The sequence below is a fragment of the Colletotrichum navitas genome, assembly GCF_030913465.1.
Source record: "Colletotrichum navitas strain CBS 125086 chromosome Unknown LY79scaffold_2, whole genome shotgun sequence".
NCBI lineage: Eukaryota > Fungi > Ascomycota > Sordariomycetes > Glomerellales > Glomerellaceae > Colletotrichum > Colletotrichum navitas.
The window spans coordinates 450347-467618 of NW_026850548.1; the positions used below are offsets into that span (position 1 = coordinate 450347).

At 52.6% G+C, this 17272-nt stretch overlaps 5 protein-coding genes across 5 annotated transcripts; 2 read left to right on the forward strand and 3 right to left on the reverse strand.

The window, feature by feature from the left end:
* Positions 1–409: 409 nt before the first annotated feature.
* On the forward strand, positions 410–921 carry LY79DRAFT_575139 (uncharacterized protein; the record flags this gene model as incomplete). The annotated part of the gene is given in 5 exon segments (XM_060559675.1): positions 410–419; positions 438–599; positions 629–686; positions 723–777; positions 814–921. The coding sequence occupies 5 exon segments, from the start codon at positions 410–412 to the stop codon at positions 919–921; spliced, it is 393 nt and encodes a 130-aa protein (XP_060420025.1).
* Positions 922–3594: 2673 nt separating this feature from the next.
* Positions 3595–6912, reverse strand: LY79DRAFT_699322 (glycosyl hydrolase family 3 N terminal domain-containing protein; the record flags this gene model as incomplete). Its single annotated transcript, XM_060564888.1, has 5 exons — positions 3595–5593; positions 5925–6013; positions 6073–6254; positions 6307–6552; positions 6707–6912. 5 exons carry the CDS (start codon positions 6910–6912, stop codon positions 3725–3727), a joined length of 2592 nt encoding a protein of 863 aa, XP_060420026.1. The 3' UTR covers positions 3595–3724.
* Positions 6913–7756: 844 nt separating this feature from the next.
* Positions 7757–8594, reverse strand: LY79DRAFT_575141 (uncharacterized protein; the record flags this gene model as incomplete). Its single annotated transcript, XM_060559676.1, has 3 exons — positions 7757–7822; positions 7991–8295; positions 8579–8594. The coding sequence occupies 3 exons, from the start codon at positions 8592–8594 to the stop codon at positions 7757–7759; spliced, it is 387 nt and encodes a 128-aa protein (XP_060420027.1).
* A 2064-nt stretch (positions 8595–10658) lies between these two features.
* Positions 10659–11791, forward strand: LY79DRAFT_665115 (lipase; the record flags this gene model as incomplete). The annotated part of the gene is made up of 3 exons (XM_060563011.1): positions 10659–10758; positions 10809–10974; positions 11032–11791. The coding sequence occupies 3 exons, from the start codon at positions 10659–10661 to the stop codon at positions 11789–11791; spliced, it is 1026 nt and encodes a 341-aa protein (XP_060420028.1).
* An 891-nt stretch (positions 11792–12682) lies between these two features.
* Positions 12683–15983, reverse strand: LY79DRAFT_504987 (SNF2 family domain-containing protein; the record flags this gene model as incomplete). The annotated part of the gene is made up of 3 exons (XM_060553565.1): positions 12683–12911; positions 12961–15829; positions 15920–15983. 3 exons carry the CDS (start codon positions 15981–15983, stop codon positions 12683–12685), a joined length of 3162 nt encoding a protein of 1053 aa, XP_060420029.1.
* Positions 15984–17272: the final 1289 nt, after the last annotated feature.

Sequence of the window (17272 nt, forward strand, 5' to 3'; positions counted from 1 at the left end):
GATCTCTGCGATTTGGAGCGTTGGTCTAGCTTGCTGGTGAAACTTGGCTGCGTTGTTGTTGAACTTGTAGCGATGCCGGACATCGTCAGCTATCGCCGGTAAGAGGATTATGTACAATACGGCACAGTATCCACTAGTACAGTGGGTATCATCTCATATTTCACCAGGGTAACCAGCGATAGCTTCTTTTCTTCACCAATTATTGAAAATGGCCACCATATCCCAACTGTTTGTCACCCCTTCGGCCTAGGTACTAACAGAAACTTTTGAAATTTGTCACAAGGCTTTGCGGCTTCTGCCAATTCGTATACAGCCTGTTGCTTTGGCAGCGTCGAAACTCCAATCTTTCATCGGTGCCTTATAAATGTTATCCTACCCAACCACCATCAGATTAGCTACCTGAATAAACATGACACTAAGTAAATAACAGAAAAGAGAAACTAGCAGTCCGGGTACTGGAAGCATTGGCTGGAAGAGCAATGACTTCGGCGAGGTCGGCAAGGCCGACTATGTTCGCCCGGTCGAAGATTGGCGATCTGGACGAACCTTTGCTTCGGCGTCCAACGGTCCCTTTTCCCGTGTCACAACTACCGCGCTGGGTAGGTACCTTATACCCGCCCGTATTTAGCTGCCGTCGCCTCTGTGGCTTATCTGGCAGTCTGTGCTTATTGGTGCGGCTTACCTAGGTAGGTAGGTATGTAATTAGTATGTGCATACGCGAGGAATTCGCCAATCGGCAGTCGCACCGAGGACTTCATGTCTGATCGCCAACTGACGGTAACTCACAAGTTAAAGTCTACCTTTTGACTCTAGGAAGGCAACGCTGACGCTACCATACGATTCGGTTCGAGTTTATCGAAGCATTACGTACACAGAGAAGTGCTGGTACCCAGTTCAGCACTGACATCGGTCTGGTGGTGAACGGCAAGAAATTCGATTCAACACTTTCTTGTCGAGGAAACTAGAGAAGGGCTCAGCAAGACGAGTAAGCCTCCAGCATCGCAACACTACCTAACCTCAAGACCTGGCCAGCCTCAGTAATTCTCTTTGAGTAGGCGGTTGTTGCCGTAACAGTGTGCTGCGAAGCGACTGCTACCTTCTGATCAATGAACACAGCAGCGGCAACCTGGTTGTCTCTCGTACGAATGATTCACGATATAGCTAATCACCGGATGAAGCACTGGAATCTCCCGTCTTGAAGAATTACGGATCAATACAAGTCTAACGTGGTCGTACTTTACCTCGCTCTGGCTGTTTTATGCAATCTCGTATGTTCTATTCTTCTTGTCCCAAAGGGACACGGCGAGAGTCACTAGCTTGATTCTGGCCCGGAGAAAGGTGAGGTCAGATGTAAGATGCCATTCTCTGAGGTAGTTATTGTTCATCTCTCTGGGCTAGTTCGAAATTCTCTCCGAGATATTCAATTGGTAGTAGCGACAGACGGTGTGTATAGGTAGCAGGGACGTAGTCAATGCAAGCTGGTGATTTGCGCTTATCAGGAACTCCTCGTTGAAGTTGTAATAGGAACAATCCTCTGAATAGGGGAATGAGGAATAAATAGAAGGCAACATGGTTAGCTGGCTTAACTAGTCAGCTGTTGAAGGCATTTCTACTTCAATGTGGCCTATATTAGAATCCGTCCTGTGTGTATCCTTCTAAGTCTTCCTCTCCCGCAAAAAATATTCAAGTCGAGGTCAGTCTATATTATTGTCTCTTTGGCTAGGCGTATTGAATATGGACTCGTAGGTTAGGGCTAGTATTGCTAATTACATTGAGCAACACAGTTGGCAACTAAACCAGGACGTTGTACTTGACAAACCCCGCTGAGGACGGCACCCTTAGGCACCTCAGTCATATGTTTTCCTCTCTAATGTCAGGCCTGTTTGGCAGCGCGTCTTTGTCTCCGTCGAGGAACACTGGTGGCGATAAGCAGGGTGTGGCGCTCAACTACCCTTGAGCACAGCATCTCCGACCTTGAGTCCTTTGGCAATGTGTCCTCGTCGTCGAGCAATACTGTTGGCGAACTGGAACAGTAGGTCAACCTCAACCACTCCTTGGGCCTTCAGCCTGAAGCAGGACGTCGCGCTCATTTAATGCCCAGGTACCGCATCTCTAACCCCGAGCCCTTCGTTAGCCCATCTTCCTTTTCGTCAAGCAATACTGTTAAGAACTAGGACACCGCACTTAGCAACCCCCCCCCCCCCCCCACCCTTGTCTTCGAGGACAGTATCTCTGGCCCCATGCCTTTTGTTAATGCATCGTCCTCTTTTCTCTGTTGGTAATCTTGAGACTGTTTGATAGCGTCTTCATCTTCGACCACTTGGACAATCGGCTACCTGAAGTAGACCCCAAGTCCTCTGTAACGCGTTTTCTTGTTCGCCAAGTAACACTTTCGGTAAGGACGTCCCAGTCAACAACACCATGAGGACAGCATCTATGACCTTGCCTTTCCCTCAGACCCTTAACTCCTATGTCGGATAGTCCAGCAACGCGTCTTCGTCGAGCACTTCGGTTGGCGACTAAGTAGGGCGTCACATTCAACTACCACCGAGGACAGCACCCCTAACCTCACCATTCCCCCATTGCAAGAATCAGGCTGTTGGACGTTTGACGGTGTTCAGCATCGAGTAGTCGGACGGCTGCCGCTTTGATCTGCTGGCCCTCTTGCATGCCACGTTGGGTAGAACCAGGGCCAGTACCAGCCAAAGTTCCCGCCTGGCAATGTATTCAATTCAAAGAATAGCCCTGACGCGCGGGCATGTTGTACATCTCTTGTTCAGTCAGCTTCTCTAATTACTCTACAGGACGGCCGCAACACGCAGAGCGGCCCCAAGAAGGTATGTTTATTTCATATCCATTTACTGTCTGTCTTCTACCCATTTTTTGCCTATCTCCTGTCTGATTACTTACTTGATATAGGATCAGAGAGCTCAACGCCTCCCTTAGCAAAAGGGTAATTCAGGGTTCCCTGGCTGCCGCGCATGAGAAGATAGGCATTCACTCAGAGCAGGACCCGATAAATCACACAGACAATGAGGAGGCAATCTCAAACGAAGTTAATGAATCATAGCTACAGTCTGTGTTTGTATTGTCTGTCGATTACGGTTGACTTACCACACTGTTGGAATCATTACGAAGAAGAAGGCGCTTCCGACAGTACTTACCATAGTGTGTGTGTGTGTGTGAATACACTTCGGTCAAGTCTCTGAACCCTCCCGGTGGCACCGAGGGGCTCTTAGGGGCTTGGCCGCGGATTGTTCACTGTAGCGTCATTCACGTTGTTCCAGTACCCGAAGATATTAACCTGGCCACCGGCCTCTTTTGAGGTTCGGCTTTGGAGCGAATGATTTAAAGAGTTCTCCGTCAGTTTAAAGCCTTTTGAAGGCAGTACCTCGCAAAGTCTCCATGGATGAATGACGGTTGCTGACAAACGCAATAAGTCGCGACAGCAGTTACTGTGAATATGAAAGCGAGCTTCGGCCGCAGCTTCCGCTTCTGATTGGGATAACATTCTGTTGTTTTTTAACGCGCGGACGAAACACCTGGGTTTCGACGTTGCCCAGCACAACAGACTAAAAGGTATCAAGTCTTTCGTATGGTTTTATTAAGTAATTAGTAATAAATGGAATTCACCATGGCTAGTCGATGAAGAATTTAGATTAAAAGACAACGCCATCTTACCTCGGTCTCGGTCCAGGTTGACTCTAACCACTGCAGACTGAAGCTAGACGGGGCTCGCGAGTCCTTCCTCACAGTTCCCAGAGTCCGTGTAACAGGCCAAGAACAACTTGTCACTCGCCTCCCCGACCCAGATCTTGTACCTGCCCGTCGGGCTGGGCACAATCCAATTCTGGCTGACCACATCCCAAACGCTCAAATCCCGCCTCGTCAGCTCCAGCGTCACCGTGGTGCTCTCCCCGGGCGCCAGGTTTGCCGTCTTCTCAAAGTTCCGCAGCTGGATCACGGGAGTCTCGGGTCCGCCATCGGGGAACTGCACATACGCCTGCGCCGAGGCCTTACCCGAGTACTGGGCGCCCGTGTTGGTCACCTTCACTGAGACAGTGAAGGCTACATCGAAGAGCGCAGGGTTTCCTCCCTCGCCGCCGCCGGCGGGGGGGCCTGGCTTCTGCGTAGTGCTGTATCCCTCTGGATACGGGTACGTCTTCGTCGTGGAGGCGGCGACGGCTTCTTTGGCCTCGGACTCGGTGCACCACGAGTAGATGTACCTGAAGATCTTTTTGAAGCCGGCCGGCGCCACGCCCTCGGTCCAGGCGGGGATGGGGGCGTCGTACTCAAGGATACCTTGTTTGGCCGGCCGGGCTGGAGGTGTGGCGGTCAGGGGCGTCACGGAGTTAATGGTCGCGTTGGAGTAGGAGAAGGTGGTGTAGCTCAGTCCGTGGCCGAAGGCGAAGCGCGGCTTGATGCCGTTCTTGTTGAGGTAGCGGTAATCGATATAGAGCCCCTCGGAGTAGGTGTCTTGGGGTTGGCCGAAAAGTTGGACGCTGAGCAGCTTGGTGACGGAGTCAGGCAGGTCGGACTCCTGCTTGGTCATGCTATACGGAAGATGACCAGAGGGAGAGGCTTCACCGTAGATGATGGAGGCGAGTGACTCACCAGCCTCTTGGCCGGGAAGATGGGCGACGAGAACGCTCTTGACGCTGGGAAGATCAATCCACTCGTCCACGAGGACGGGACCGACTGTATGGATGACGACCACAACGTTTTGGTACTTGGCGGCCGCATCCTTTACAAGCTTGTTGCCGTTGTAATAGGCATTGAGGCCAGTCGAGCTGCGATCTCCGGCGTTGCCCTCTACAGTGTACGAGTTCTCACCAGAGTCGGAGGAGATGAACACAAATGCCACGTCGTCGGCCGTGGGCGTCGAGACCGACGGGAAAGAGTCAGTGTTGTAGTAGACAACATTGCTGGACCTCTTCTTAAAGGCAGTAAGCGGATCGTCCAAATACTCGTAGTCAACCGTTCCCGAGCCCCAGCCGATTCCGAGAGTGCCCTTGTTACAGGACCTGTCGGTACAAGCATTGGGTCCGTTGGGGTTTGTCTGTGCGCCGGTGCCAAAGATCTTGATCGGTGTTGAGGCCGTGATGGGCAAAAGGCTACCGTTGTTCTTGAGCAGTGTGACGGCCTCCTGCGCGACCTGTCTTGCGACGAGGTAGTGATCGGCCTGCACCTGGACATATTCGTTGACGACGCCGCTTGGGGAGAAGGGCCACGCTGCGGGGTACAAGTCTGCCACCCTGTTACGGGTGTTGGTATCAAAGTTAGTAGCCGGAAACGAATCGTCCTGCCCCATCTGGTACCAAGCTGCCAGGACCCTGGTGGCCATGTCGTTCATACGGTCCATAGGAACCGATCCGTTCAAAACAGCACGCGTTAGGTCGTATGCCCAATAACTGTACCCAGTGAGTGGTATCTGCTGATCGCCTGGCGCATTGAAGTCAAGCCCAGCTAGGGCAGACCCAACACCTGACATGTGCGAAAGCCAGTCACTCATGACGAATCCTTGGAAGCCGAGTTCGTCTTTCAAGATGCCGTTGATCAAGTAGCTGTTCTGGCTGCATGCTGAACCGTTGACCTTTAGAAATGTCAGTCAGAGAACTTCACATGTGATGAACAGTAGATAAAAAAGGAAGAAGAAAAAAAAACAAAAAGGAGAAAAAAGGACTGTAAAGTAGGTGGTTGTCGTCGCCAGACTACGCATGAGACGACGCCAGTAGTAATACATAATACATGAAGTGATCTGTGCGTACGGTGAGGCGCAGTCGTACCGATGCCGGTGCTGGCTACAACGGGTACTAGCCACAGCCGACACAAGCCACAGCCTGCACTAGTCACAGAGGGTACATTCACAACCGATACTACAACTTGATGCTATTCACAGCGTCATATGATAGGAATTAACTCACCGCGTTATAGGCAGTCATGACTGATCCAGGGCTTGCTCTAAGGGCCAAAGCAAATGGGTATAGATACAGCTCATGGAGCGTTCGGTCATCTGCTCGGTTAACTCGGTTAGTGGTTAAACATCTTGCTCACACGAGAGGGAGCTCTGACCAATATTGGAACTGTAACCTTTCCAAAGGGGCGTAAACATCCTTGAAATCTCCTGTTCATTGCCTATAAGATGCTTGACTGTGGCGATGACACCCTGCTCCTGTACTCCCTTCACAGTCAAGTATGCGGCGTGACCGTTAAGCGCAGGATCGCTTCCAAACCCTTCCCAGTTTCGGCCGCCTCTGCAGATGGGATCAGAAGGGTGGCGTTATATTCGCGAGCGGACTCACTCACCTGGGCTTCCTGCCCATGGGCCCAATGGCCGGTCCCAGAAACACATTGGCGCCTTTGCCCCGGAACTCCTTACCCATTGCAACCGCTCTGGCGTACATCAAGTCCTTGCTGAAGGTAGCTCCAGTCGTAATACCCGCCGGGAATACGGTGACGTTGTCAGCTAGACGAACGCCGGTTGCCGAGTCTGCAAGGCATAGTTGAGGGATGCCGAGCCGGGGGACGCTGCCGGAGTTTCCAACGCAACGGCTTGGCCTAGTCAGTACGAGCTGGTGAAACGGACAGATAAGACGTACCCTACATGTGTGTTAGTGAAGTTGAACGAAAAGCACACATTGGAGACTAATAATCCTTACCCATATATATACCAGTACCAGTAGTTATATTAGTTAGCTCCGCTAACGTCATCGTCTTGACGAGCGAAAGACTTTTTTCGTAGCTGGCAGACCAGTCCGAGACCCAGCCGCCGTACGGCGACGGGTAGTATGGCGCGGCAACATAACCAGCAGGTACGTCGGCTCTGGCACTGATCACGGCGCCATCGCACAAGGAAAGCTGGCTGGCAAGGAGGGCTATGGCCAGTGATTTGACAGAGACTGTGCTCGCCATGGTGCTGGTTGGCCCTTGACACTACTTGGAGCTGCAGTCGAAGTAGAACTTGAGCACAGAAATACGTGGTGCGATGGCACAAGGGTGACGCGGGCAGACGATCCAAAGCGACTGTGAGACTTCCCGGGCGTAGCATTATTATATATACATGGGAGCTAATCCTTCATCGGCTTCACACTCGACATGTTGACGTACGGACCCAATCACAGTTCCAGAGCGCGAGTGATATTGGATGCAAGGATAGGCGTGCAGAAAGCAGATGGTTCGTACGAACTCGACACCGGCCAAAAGGGGGCTGCGGGCACGAGGGTGCAATATTGCAGCATGTAAGGGTTGCACACTGCACTCTTGGCGGCTGGGCTTTTGGGTATACGCCTGTTAAGGTCTAGCATAGGCCGGTCGATCGGCATATAGCGTAAACGAAACAACGTACTCCGTAGTCACGGTAGAGTTACTTAGTAGCAGAAGGCGGGGAGGGATATACGTCCGTCGATAATGTTTATGAGACTTGACGGGAGATAAGAAAAGGGGGAGCAGGTGAAGCGGCAGCATTCTCAGGCATTCATTCCTACTGCGTAGACCTCGACTGAGAAAATGCTTGCCGGGCGCGAAGTAGGGCGTTGAGAGAAGGTGCGGAAAATACAAGATTAACCCCTGAGAGGCCCCACTTCTGGAGCTGGGCAAGGCGGGCGTAGTCACCGTAAATGTCGACATATCCGACATCCGACCAGCGATGCTACCTTGGTTTGGTTTAAGTAGTATTCAGTAGAACGGGGAATAGATGCAAACATGACTACTTGTCGTGTGCGTGACCTGGAAGGAAGACCTGACTAGCCCCGAGCGGTCAGTAAGATGCTTGTCCCATCCGGCCCGGCTCCGACGCGGGGAAGGGCTGCCAGATCATCAGGCACTGCATTACGCGCGTGGTTGTCAGCTAGTTTATGATGCCCCGAGGACTTTCTGAAGCGTCCTTTTGAGCTAGCGAGGTCGGGTCCCTGAGGCGTCCTTATATTACATAGTAGTATACTACAGGGAAAACTACAGGGAAAACTACAAGGAAAACTACAAGGAAACCTACAAGCGAAGAGCGGATCGCCCAACGCAAACCAGCGGTAGAGGTCAATGACAGGGAACAGGGGTCGCGCATGTTGGGTTTCGGCTGTTGACTGCCATGGCTGCATGAAGACAGGGGAATTGGATGACGGTGAGAACCATCGAAATCTGCGCGTGATGCAAGCAGGCACGAGAGGTATAGACGCGGATGTACCGGTATGGAATCGATCACGATGGTAGATGAGGGGAAGGGCGAGCAGAAGTACCTCAGTTGCAGACGTGACCACGGGAATTGTCCATAATCTTGCCTAGCCTTGCCTAGCTTCGCAGCTGCATCATGCACGCATGCACCTATGTTGCTGCATCCATGCTTATCCGATCATCAGGCACCGAAAGGATGAAGAGACGATTTCTGTATGGTAGGTCGGCGCATGGAAGCGGGGAAGGCAGGAGACGAGAGAGAGAGAGAGAGAGAGAGAGAGAGAGAGAGAGAGAGAGAGAGAGAGAGTTAGAGACAGAGATAGTGATGGATGGATACATATGAACATGGGGGGAAGAAGTGGCAGGAAGCGGCATGACATAACATAGTACGTACATATCTGATAGATCATACCTGGGCAGGCAGGCATATGAAATATATCCCACTCCTTTGAACAACACGTTATCGTTATTTATTTATTTATTTTCTGTGCCTCACTCTCGCGCGCATCAATAGTTTGCCATTTTGTGGCGCATGGTTGCATCTTGCTCGTCTCCAATCACATCCACATGCTTTTTCCTGTCTTTTTCGGACATGATCAGACTTAACTTGGCAATGGCCGTCATTTCCTTGAATCAGCTCTACTTGGCCGATTTACTTACTCGAATCGGAAGCTGGCAACGCAACGCCCGCGCGACATCATGGCTGCCCACCTGTAACAGCCACCACGTATTACACGTATTATTTACCACACGAACGGTTCAATGCGTCTTCGTGCTCCGGCCCTTCAACGGTAATTCGGACACAAACCCCCAAGTGTGGGTAGCATTTTATTGAGCTTTAGCGTGCCACGTGCAGGATCGAACTGGAGTTTCTATATTGCAATGAACATATAGGTGGGCCGCGCGCACCCGCGGTCGAGTACCGGTAACCATTTCGTCACAGCTTGTGACCACTTGGGTCTCTGCCGACTTAGGCGCTATTGTTTTGATAAAGTCCAACAGAAGTGGAATCTACCCAGCAACACCCTTGCTCGTTACAGCTCAGGAACCACCATTTAGACAACGCTGCTCAATGAGTAACAAGCCCCGCGACGGAGAGGCTTGGCTCACGTGGCGCCTATTGGTACATACGATGTAGTGAATGGCTCCCCACAGTCTCTGACTTCACTGTCGCGACTTACTGCCACCCAGCCACGCTGAGCCTTGTCCTAACCTCTGACCATGCCGAACAGCCGCACGCCTCCCACATTTCAGACTCTACACCTCCACAGGGATTATAAACGTTAGCGCAGTGAGATGCCCCACATACAACAGCAAGGAGCAGTACTTATTTTAATAAGAGTTTCTCATATAAAGATTAGTACTAGTACTAGTAGGTTTTATGACTTTATCACTATCACCAGCCAGCTATATATTGCCTACTATTTACCTATAGAGTAGTTAACCTACCTAACTACTTACTGAAGCTACTAAGTAAGGAGAGTCTATAGGAGTCATGTGCTGCTCCATGTAACTCTTCCTACAGTTACAGCCTTGTACCTTTAGGATAATAGAGGAGGGATACAGTACTAGTACTTTAGATATAGCGTATTTTACACCTTTTAATAAGTATACTGACCTACTGATCCCTCCCCCCTTCTGGTTAGTAACTAAATCACTAACGTTTATAATCCCTGTAGAGGTGTACCCTAACCCAAACTCTACCCTAATCCTAAGAAACGCCACGTAACACGTTGTTACTACAATTTTAATTTTTCTTAGGAGAGTTTCTATACAGGTTGAAGGAAATCAGGATGTTGGTGAAGGAAGAGTGGGGTTGAATCTTACATAGTACATTATATGGGATGGTATGGGACTTAACGGTGAGTGAGAGGGCGGGGAGATATCACAGCCCATTGGACAATGGATGCCGTTCATCCCTCACCACTTGCTTGTGCACTGTATCCAGTCACGTCAGCCTGACCAGACCACCCAATGATCGAAGCTGTCATCTATCCCGCACCGCTCCCCCCTCCTGGTAGGACCACACCCTTGTAGATGGAACTGCCCGTTGCAGGGGCGAGGCGCTTCCATTTCGTGAGCGGCTGGCGCTTTTGGCGTCGATTTCCCACCTGTCTTATAAGTTGTGCCCCGCGATATGGCTCCTGGATATCGGAGGAACGGCCGGAATAAACAAGGCCTTGCGTTCAGAGTCTTATCCCGGCACACCCACCTCCAGTCAACACGCAGGGTTGCTTCCAGACCCCAATCCCCCTTCGAGGGGAAATGGATTCAGAAGTGGGATACCACCGCAGACCCAACCGTCCGTCAAGGACCACGAGCGGGCGCTGGCCCACCGCACTCTATTTTCCCGTCCCCGCCCCTGCGATATATAAGACGTCGTGGGCCGCGCGACGATGGTTAAACCAACCGCCCTTCTGTTCCTTGTGCCCCAGGAGCAAGTCCTCGAGTTCCGTTTTTGCTGTTTTTACTGATTCTGCACGCCCTTCATCATGTTGGCCAAGCTGTCTCTCCTTCCTCTGCTGTCCGCCGCAGTCGCGGCGACTCCCCTGCTTGGTGCCAGAGCTCCGGTGGCTGCACTCGACGAGAGAGGTAAGAGCGCCGGTTAGAGTGTCTTGGAGCAGCTGCTGACTTTGCATTAGCCGTGACCGTGACTGCTGGCGACCTGTCCAACTTCGAGTACTACGTCCAGATGGTCGCAGCAACCTCTTGCAACGACGAAACTGCCGCCAATACCTCCATTACCTGCGGCGCGGACGCCTGCCCCGACGTCCAAGTCAACGGTGCAAAGATGATTCACACCTTCTCGTGAGTTTACCTTTTGCGGTTACCGGTTCCTAGCTCAGAGCTGATACAGACCTTTAGCGGTGCTACTACCGGACTCCAAGGCTTCGTCGCCTTGGACCCCACAAGGGAGAACATTGTCCTCGCCATCCGCGGCTCCAGCAACGTTCGCAACTGGCTCACCAATCTCCTTTTCGGCTTAGAAGACTGCGACTTGGTCGATGGCTGCAAAGTCCACTCCGGCTTCGCCAACGCCTGGAACGAGGTCAAGGGGGAGGTCTTGAGTGCCATCAAGGCGGCCAAGACCGCCAACCCCAGCTACACCATCGTCGGGACCGGCCACTCCCTCGGCGGTGCTGTCGTCACTATTGCCGCCGCCTACCTCCGTCTTGACGGCTATCCCGTCGACATCTACACCTACGGCTCCCCTCGCGTCGGCAACGAGGCCTTTACCAACTTCGTCACCGTCCAGCCCGGCGCCGAGTACCGCGTCACTCACGTCGATGACCCTGTCCCCCGCCTGCCCCCTATCCTATTCGGCTACCGCCACACGAGCCCCGAGTACTGGCTGTCTACCGGCAACGGCACCACGATCGACTACACCCTTGCCGACATCAAGGTCTGCGAGGGCGACCGCAACACCGAGTGCAACGGCCGCTTCACACTTAAACTCGACACCGACGCTCACGTGCACTACTTGCGCGATATTGAAGCCTGCAATGCCGACGGCTTCGAGCTCCGCTCGATAGAGGAAGACATCTCGGATGAGGACCTCGCGGCGCGCCTCGCGGCCTGGGCTGCTCAAGACGTCGAGTTCAGCAACACTATTATGCAGGCTTAAATCGCAGAACCCGACTTATTAATAATGTACATAATTACGGACCAAACGGCACATATATCACGGCATGGCCGTTAAAGCAGGAACGAGCTTTCTTTCTGGGGCAGAGATATTATCAGAGGATATCGGAACCAGGATTTTGCAGCGTCCCCGTGGTTGAGACATATTTCCGCGTAAATAGTTATTGATTTTTCATCTTTGCCGACTTCCGACGTTCTAATTCGCTACTTCATCTCTCTCTTCGCGACACTCAGCGATGGGGGTGTTCTCGGCGCAACGATACCATGACGACAGTATCCGTATTGGTGTCGGGAACCTTTGAAATATTCCCCGCCGTCCGAGATGCGTAGGTAGTTTTAGGGCCCGGAACCAGGTAATACCTGACTCGCCACTAGATTGCGCCATCCCGGGAGCCTTAAACAGTCAGTTTGGTTAGATTCAACGCTACTCCCCCATTCCAAGATTGGCAAGGCCCGCGCTCCTCGTATATTGAACGCGGAACTCGACAACAAGTTGGTCAGCGACACGGGGGAGGACTCGCTTGTGCGGGACGCTCAACGCCTCATACACGCTGCAGTCGAAGGGGACACTGAAGTGTGACTAACAACTGGATCTGACGTCCAGATTCATTGAGCAATGTGGACCTAGCTAGCCGAACCCAAGTCTACCTAGTTTGAAAGGCCAAAGCGTAACCATGATTCTCATGTTTCAGAAATGCGGTCCATGATCGCAGCTATAACGCCGCGGGAATAAGGGTATAACAAGGACACGACGTACGCCCAACTCCATAGCGACCCGGATCAAGGCCCCAATGCGTATCCTTTCCTGGTCCTCAAAGCCATCGACAAACCATACCCACTGGCTGCTGCGAGAATTTCCGCTGGCCAGACAAGCTCAAGATCCACGGAAGAGGAACTGCATGTCCTCGGGGCTCAGGGACTCCATAGCCTTGTCGTCGGCGTTGACAGTTGAGTTGATCATGTTTGTCTTCTTCTCCTGGATCAAGACCATGCGGCTCTCGACAGAATCCTCGATACAGAGGCGGGTGATGGTGCAAGGGCGGGTTTGGCCGATACGGTGGCACCGATCAGCGGACTGCCACTCGGCGGCAGGATTCCACCAGCTGTGATGTTTGTTAGCCAACGTCAGACCATAGGGCACAAAATACTTACGGGTCGACGATAAAAACACGCGACGCTTCCGTGAGGTTCAAGGCAACACCGCCAGCCTTGAGAGATACGAGGAAGCACTCGCAGTCCGTCTTCGTCATGAAGTGGTTGATGGACGCTTGGCGCTGTGCAGGATTCATGCTGCCGTCCAGCATGACGGTGGTGATGCCGGCACGGCGGAGTCGCCACTCGATGAGCTGAAGCATAGACGAAAACTGCGAGAAGATGATGGACTTGTGAGACGCGTTGTCAGAGCGAAGCTTGTGAAGTTCATGGACGAGGAGCTCAATCTTGGACGAAGAGGTCCACTCTTCCATCTTGATTCGATTGATAATCGACGACTTCTTAACGTCGGCCTCGTTCTGCTCGATCTCTGGCTGCTCCAAGTCGATGGCCAAAGGAATGTGGCATTTAGGACAGTCGGGCTGATCGTTAGCCGCGAGCCAGGTTCTGGCACAGGCGCGACAGAAATCGTGCTTGCAGCGGCTCCTGATGCAATCCTCAGCAACCTCGTCACACAGGTTGCACATGAGCGTGTTCTGGCCGCCCTCACCGTTCTTCCGCAGGATCAAATCGGGATGATCGGCAACCTGGCGCATCTGCATGATGAGACCAAAGATGTTGGCGTAGTTGTTGAGCAACACACCCTGAGCGACGTAGGTATCAAATTTGCGCTGACCATTCGTCATGATGCTGTTCGCAAAGTCGTTCTCAACTTCGCCGAAAAATTGGCGGTCTACGTAGACCTCTTTGACGGGAAGCTCCATGGAATCCGTGTGATCTTTCTTCAGGCGGCGAAGCATGATACGATCAGTCATCGTGCGAAGCTTTCGGAAAGCATCTGCACCTTCTCCCCTGTTGCCCCACTTCTGAATGGGAGTGAGCAGCTCCTGGTTGAACACGGAAACATGCTGCATGCCGGCATGGTGGCACTTGCGGCATCGATGATCATCATCGAGGTCCCAGTCCAAGCTGGCGCAGGGACACTGCTTGCAGAAGTACGAGGCGAAAGGCTTGACCTGTAGGAAACGGACCAAGGAGAAAAACTCGCCGATGCGGTTCTGCAGCGGGGTACCGGTCAAGCACCATCTGAAGTCGGTCGTGAGGGCGAAGCAGGCCTTTGCCGTCATGGTGGTTCGTGTTTTTATGCTGTGAGCTTCATCGAGTATGATGCGATGGAACTCAATCTGGTGTATCAGACTCCGCTCCTTGTAGATTCCATCCTTGCGGGTGAAGCCTTTCTCTTGTTTGCGGTACATGGACTCTAGGCTGTTGTAAGACATCATGATGACATCGAACTTCTTCAGTTCCTTGAGGCTAACGTTCTTTGCCTTGGCCAAGGAACCGTGGTAGACAAACGTCTTGAGCGTGCCGTCAGTGTAGGCGGTGATCTCCGACTGCCACTGCATTAGGGCGACAGGCGGTACCAAGACCAAAGAGGGCTTCTTGGAGGGGAAATCGGACATTATCAGCGACACCGCCTGAATGGTCTTGCCAAGGCCCATCTCGTCGCCAAGGAGGCCCCCCCTGTAGTCGGTCTGCTCCATAGCAATCATCCATGCAACACCCTGTAGCTGGAACGGCTTGAGCTGGCGCGAGATTTGCTTGGGTTGTGCGATTTTCTCGGGCCTCAAAGGCGGCAAAGCCTCGAGCTCCTGCCACATGGTTAGAAGCTCGGGATGATGATGCACCAATCTATCACGCTCGAGCTGACCACGTCGTCTGGAGCCACGTTGAAGAGCACGTCGCCCACGAGACTGTCTGGCAACGGCGTTCTGGAGGCGTCCATCACTATCGGACGCGGTGGAGACGGCCGAGGCGACGTTGCTAGCGTCGCTGTCATCGGTGGAAAAGCCCGAAAGGCTCGACAAGGCGTCCTCATCGTCAACCACAAGCTCTTCAAGTGCCGCATGCGGTTGGTTGGAAGAAGAGGCTGTGTTTCTGGTCTGTCTGACGGGCTTCTTGCCCTTGAACGCCGATTTCTTGGGTTCAAACTCGTCACCCGAGTCTTCTTCGTCCGATGGGAGACCAAATTCAGCGCCATCATGCTCGTCCTCAAGCGCAGAAACGGCCAATTCATCTTCGTCTTCATGGTGAAGAATGTTCTTCTGCCTTTTCGTAGGTCGCTGTGCAAGGGAGGCGTTGCTCCTAGCAGGTCTACCTCGCTGGCGGCCGCCAGATGTGGCTCGGGCAGCAAGAGGTATGTCTTCTGACATTTCGGCGTCACTGGGTGCGATAGCTGCCTGGGTAGAAATCATGTTGCGTCGGCCGCGTCGAGTAGTGACGAGGGCATCGGGGTTGTCCATTCCGAACTCCTCTTCCTGAAGACGTCTAGCGAGGGCAGCATCCGAAAGTCGAGTAGTCGTTTTCGCTTTGCGGTTCTCCACTTTCTGCAGACGACGAGCGACGATAGCATCGCGATCATTGTCGGAGTACTCCTCGTCGTCCTCGTCATCGCTATCTCCAGTCTCAACCCGCTTGCGCTTGATGGGTGCCATAGAGTACTGGCTCCGACGCAGAGCGCGCTCACTCTGGAGGCCAGCAGCGGTGGGGAGCTGTACCTCAATCTTGGAGGCGATCTTGCGAGACCCCAGACCATCTGCAGTGATGGACGGTGCGGGTGTGGCGACATTGCTAGTTGCCGGGGTAGAGCCCTCGCTAGCTGAGGTGAAGTCGGCAGATGCAGCAGCAGAGGGAGCTGAGGAGGCCGAATCATTGGCAAGGGAGAATTTCTTGCTAGGCCGGCCTCTGCCTCTCTTCGCAACGGAAGGGGCTGAAGTGACTGGTTGATCCGGAACTGCAAGGTTCTTGGCCGAAGCAGATCTGGTGAGGCGGCGGCCTGTACCAGTGTGTGGAGCAGCGTCAGGTGAATCTAGATAACGTCAGATTGAATGTCCTCTTCGGTAACATTTATTTGAATGTGAAAAGAGTGAGTATATTATTGCGCGTTGTGATTACTTACTGCTTCGGGTGGAAGCCAAGCTCTCCTCTGCGGCGAGAGCAGCACGAGCACGGCGACCAGTCATTTCGGCGGTGGCCGTAAGCTTTACTGTAGATGAACTTGTCGGATCGCACCCTCTGCACTAAAAAGACGAGGAAGAAAAAAGTTCCCTCAGGACGCGCGATTCACAACAAGATAAAAGTTTGATGTCGCTTGAATTAAGGGAAGTTGGGATGACCCAGAATAAAGCTCGGCTGGTGGTGGCGAACAGTCTCAGCTTATCGCCGAAGTAGGGTAGAGACTGTGTGCGCTTTGCCAGGGGGGGAAGATTGAGACTGGTTGTAGAGAGAGAGGAAAAAGAGAATTGCCGAATCAAGCTGGCCTTCGGTGAAGGTAAAGGGTGCGGTCTGAAAGGGCAAGGTGTAGATGGAAGGAAGGAGGGGGGGGAATGGTTAATGGCGGTTCAATGACTGGGCAAGGAAAGAACCGGTCTTATTGCCACCAAAGACTCCTTTATTGGGCAGACTGGCTGTGAAGAGAAAAAAGCCGGACAAGAGGGGAGGGAGAGGAACCTGAGACGCGCCCTTCACTGGCGGGCTCTGTACACGAAGTCACATGATCTCCCTTTGTCATGAACAGTACCTACCTAGGCAGATACCTATTGGCGGCAACCGAGAAAAAAAAGTTTGTTAGCTGGTGCCCTAGCCATTTTGAAGAGGTGGTTCTGACGCTGTTGATGCAACCACTTTGACATGCTGCACGTGGAGGGACTGCAGCTAAGTAGCTTGATGTACCTACTTGACCCTGGCTGCTGATTTCTATTGAGGGTGAAAATATACTTTCCAAGTCATTGGGAACCCTATGTGATTTAAGTCCGGTTCCATGGAAGGTTTACAATAGCATTCAGATGCAGACTTACTGTCAAACAAAAAGGAGGTCGATGTCATGTCTAGGTATGAGGATCTCCAGTGTGACGATTCGATTTTGGGGCGATCGATCCAGTCCCCGAAGTCTCCGGTGTAGTGGCTCCTTCCACCAGAAGCTGTGCCTGCCCCACGTCTTCCCGTCAACTTGCTGGTCCCACTTCAATTAAAACCCCTGGTACCTGCTGTGCTGCCTAGCCTAAAATACAGTTTATATCACTCCTGCTTCAAATTCTCGCACGGCGTGCTTTCACAACGTGCCCACCCCAGGCCCTGCTTTGACACTCAGTTTGACACTCAGCTTGACGATCAGCAGCACAGTGCAGAACGAGGCACGCTCCAAACAGAATCCGAGGACCTGGTCTCGACTTGCTTGTATGGGACAAGGAGGAGAAGCAGCTTACAACAGAAGAAAGATACGTCTCCACCTCCCTTCGAGCCTTTGTCGCCT